Source organism: Etheostoma spectabile, chromosome 5 (genome assembly GCF_008692095.1).
Source record: "Etheostoma spectabile isolate EspeVRDwgs_2016 chromosome 5, UIUC_Espe_1.0, whole genome shotgun sequence".
Lineage (NCBI taxonomy): Eukaryota > Metazoa > Chordata > Actinopteri > Perciformes > Percidae > Etheostoma > Etheostoma spectabile.
In genome coordinates this window covers 33,982,065-33,985,869 of record NC_045737.1, presented here as the reverse complement: position 1 = coordinate 33,985,869, position 3,805 = coordinate 33,982,065, and the positions used below count along the sequence as shown (strand labels likewise).

Genomic DNA, 3,805 nt, shown 5'->3' with positions numbered 1-3,805 from the left:
TTCTCACCTTCACAGTTTATAGGAGCAGCCTTGAGGGAAAAGGCCAGCCCGAGTCAGCCAAGCTGTGGACTTCAGGGAGGCCTGAGTGGGCCGCCGGCTGAAAGGGTGCCCTTCATTTCTAGACAGCATGCCCTTTTTAAAATACAATCACAGATAGAGAATGAGTGGCAGCCTCACTGTTGTCTGTCCCTGTCCCACTCACTCACAAACGTGGCCTCAAGGGTCTCATTTGTGCACACTCGTACTCATGCGTCCCACACAGGGGTAGAATTTGAGCAACAAAAGCACTTTAGGTGAGGTTAGGGGGAGATTATAGTTTCAGTTAAATGATAATTCATCTAAATACATGACAAATTTATTCTTTAAGGGTAACAAGACCAGCTGGTTATCCAGCCATGACATTGTCCCCAAATCAATATCAAGATTTTCACAAACAAATGATGTGTTGTGTGTCAGTCAGAGCCTGAAGTAGCGAGTTTGAACAGCTATTGGGGATTTGAGGCAGACACTTCCATGACAGCAGCATAAAAGCCTGCAGTGTTTCATTCAGACAGTTGCATGGTGCAGTGCATTCGTTTAGAACAGTGAACAGACACTGTGTCACTGGAACTGCTTAGTAGGTGTCCATTGCCATGTCTAAATGAATACCCACAATTAATATTTATGGAGTTATTTTAACTTTGTTTCAAGTGTTTTTTTAAATGACGCATGTAAATCTGTACATGTATATTCTTTTCTTAAAGGTGTCTTGTGAAAGACACTATGGTATAATACACTTTTGCACTTACATTTTGACTTTGCCACTGCCTATGTTTACATTTTAGCCAAGATATTTTAAGTAAAAGAATGAGGCCAATAGCTCAGAAGACCCACTGCAGAAAGATTTAACATTGATTGTGTAACTGCAGCTTGACTTCATTTGGAACCGGTAAGCCTTTCACTGCAGCCACGGCATTTTCTACCATCTTCTCCACAATCCTTCTTGCTCTGTTATAGGTACTGATCCCGATGTGGGGGGTGATCAGCACATTAGGCAGACCGAGGAGGGGATGGTCCCTGCACAAGATGAAGCAGAGGGGCTGAGTAATACATTGTAAGTTGTTACACTAGTGAATCTGTCCAGCTTTAGAACGTGTGTGGGCATTGATTGGTCTGAGAGTGTATTTTCAGTGTAAAGGACCTTGGTAATGGTTCAGGATAAGTCACGTCTAGTGCTGCTGCACGAATTGATCCTGACTGGAGAGCCTTAACTAAGGCATCCTGGTCCACAACTTTGCCTGAGAAAATGGAAAGAGCATTTTTAGCAAGTTGAACCAGAAATCATCACAGTGTGGGCACGGGCGGTTCTTAAGTTGGGTGGCACAGGACATGGAAAATGTGCTTAGAAATATAGTATATATTGGATAGGATAAACCAAAATGTAATTCTGCCAATTAGGTGCTTTGTTCCATGATATCAGAATTTTGGAGAGTCATCATGGAAACTGGTCATTTGACAAGGGCATGAACAGGCAGCAAAGTGAGACTGTGATCCAATGGAAATCCCAACAGAACTTTGGCCCAATGGATGGGGAAGGGGTAATCGTATTACAGACTTCTGGCCAGGCCCCTGAGTGTAAGAAACACATTGTTCCCACCTCTGCTGATGTTGACCAGTGTTGCTGTGGGTTTCATGAGGGATAGCCCTCTGTGGCCGATGAGACCCGTTGTGTCCGGGGTCAGTTTGACAGCTATCACCACAAAGTCCGACTTCCTCAGCAGGTCGCCCAGGCTCTCACAGTAGCTCGCTCTAACCGCCTGCTCATCCTCCACATTTCTGAATAGAAAAATTAACGAAATAAGGTTTTCACACTTATACACTAACAATGTGACTAGTTTTTCAACTGAGGATATGTTGTGTTTTTTTTAAGAATCGTAAAAATCAGCTTCTTTTGAAAAAAAATAACATTGCTAAAGTTGGTATTTGTTTTTACCTTTTACCCTGCAAGACCCTTGTTATCGTTGATTTCATGCATACCAAAACCTCATGATCAACAATTTACTCATTGGTTATTTCTGCAACATATACAACATAAAACATCCGGAATTGTTTTTACACGGGTATTAAAAAAATAAACTAAACGTTTTTAGGTTGTTGATTGTACCTTCTGGTCCTGTTGTGATACAGGATCTTCATTTCAAATCCTTTGCTTCTTTGGGCAATTTTATAACCAATCTCTCCCATTCCAATGATCCCTAGAGTCGACAATGTGACTTCAACTCCCATCAGGCTTTGTGGTATGTGCATTGTCTTTGGGTCAATAGCTATTTGATGACCTATGAAAAAAAAAAAGTCTAATTAAATATTTAGTTTATTTATTATAGACCTCTGCAATCAGCTGTGACTAACCAGCAGGAGGCAGCAACACAGTATTCATCCCTCACTGGCTTCCCAACTGCCAACACAAATTGTTTTGGACAACTTAAAAAAAAAAAATATGTATATTTATAAAGTCTTTATGTCCACATATATGGATTTGGGTGTTTTTATAAAAAACAGCCAATAATTGCAGATTTGATAATAAGCTATGCTCCTTTGTTAAAAGAAGGACCAAATAATCTATGTATCCATCTAAAAATTGCAGGCAAATTAGGATTAGTTTCCTACTCAGGGACAATAAATACGAGCCCTGAAATGCGAGTTTTCCTGTAAACTGTTGAACACACAGAGTGTGTTGAATTGGTTAACCTTTGATCTCACCGTCAAGGATCTTGCGAGCTGATGCCAGAAGTAAACCCATGGCCAAATCTGCAGTAGAGTCACTGACTACGCTTGGCGTGTTGGCCACCTTCACCCCGAGACCGTTAATGAACGGCACATCCAGGTGGTCGATGCCCACTCCTCCGCTCACAACCACTTTGAGGGAAGGAAGCAGGCCAAGCAACATAGGCTCGGCTGCAGGACAATACTTCCACATGAACAGGACCTGGATTTTGGGGCCATAAAGCACTGGGTCTTCTAAAAGCTCTCTGTAGCAGATGATTTGGAAGTGTTGTTTCAGTACTTCAGCAAGTTCTTCAAGGTAACCGTGCTCGCCCCCCACCTCCGAGACCAATGCCCATGTTTTTTCTTCCGTCATCACCTGGTGTGACATAAAAGACATAAAAGTACTTTGTCATATTAGTTGTTCAAGTAGCATACTTCCAATTAACTGCTATTGTAACCTTAAGTGACTTAGTCTACAGTAGGTAAGCTGAACATGCAAATATGTGAAATGTGTCAACAAGCAAGCTTTTCCAACGACACATTAATATTTCCTTGGGTTGAAATAAAAAGCTCTTATTTAAAGTGGTAAAAAAAAATGTTGCCTCTTATTAATACCAAATTGAAAAACTATCTCCATGAAACTTCTTTTAAAATGATTAGTAAATTACATTAAAGTGTGTTTTTAGTCAGAGTTAGTTTTTATGAAGGAGACTCACCTTTTTAACCCGAGCTCTGGTTTCAACCCTTCTGTCTCCTCAGACTGATCCGGTAGGAGCTGAGAACTTGGGGCTGTTTTTAAAACCTTTGACCAGTGTCAAGTTGTAACCTAATGTAAAAACCACACTTTCTTCACCCTGTGGCATAAAGATGTGACAGTGGAAGGAATGTTCTACTTGGTTTATAATTTACAAATAATAAATAAATAATTGCTATGTGCCGAAAACCTTTCCAACTAACGACATGGTTGTTAAAAGGTGCACATTTCAATTAGCTTGGCTTACACGTTGACTTAAAATAAAAGCAAGTAAGGCTAAACAAGACCAGAGACATCATGCTGACT

The 3,805-nt window shown here is 40.7% G+C and overlaps 1 protein-coding gene across 1 annotated transcript; it reads right to left on the bottom strand.

The window, feature by feature from the left end:
- Window positions 1-737: 737 nt before the first annotated feature.
- Window positions 738-3,549, bottom strand: LOC116689670 (probable 2-ketogluconate reductase). Its single transcript, XM_032516252.1, has 6 exons — window positions 3,462-3,549; window positions 2,740-3,121; window positions 2,144-2,315; window positions 1,637-1,815; window positions 1,181-1,277; window positions 738-1,056 (listed from the first exon to the last, which is right to left on the bottom strand). Exons 2-6 carry the CDS (start codon window positions 3,116-3,118, stop codon window positions 885-887), a joined length of 999 nt encoding a protein of 332 aa, XP_032372143.1. The 5' UTR covers window positions 3,119-3,121; window positions 3,462-3,549; the 3' UTR covers window positions 738-884.
- Between the last annotated feature and the right edge of the window lie 256 nt (window positions 3,550-3,805).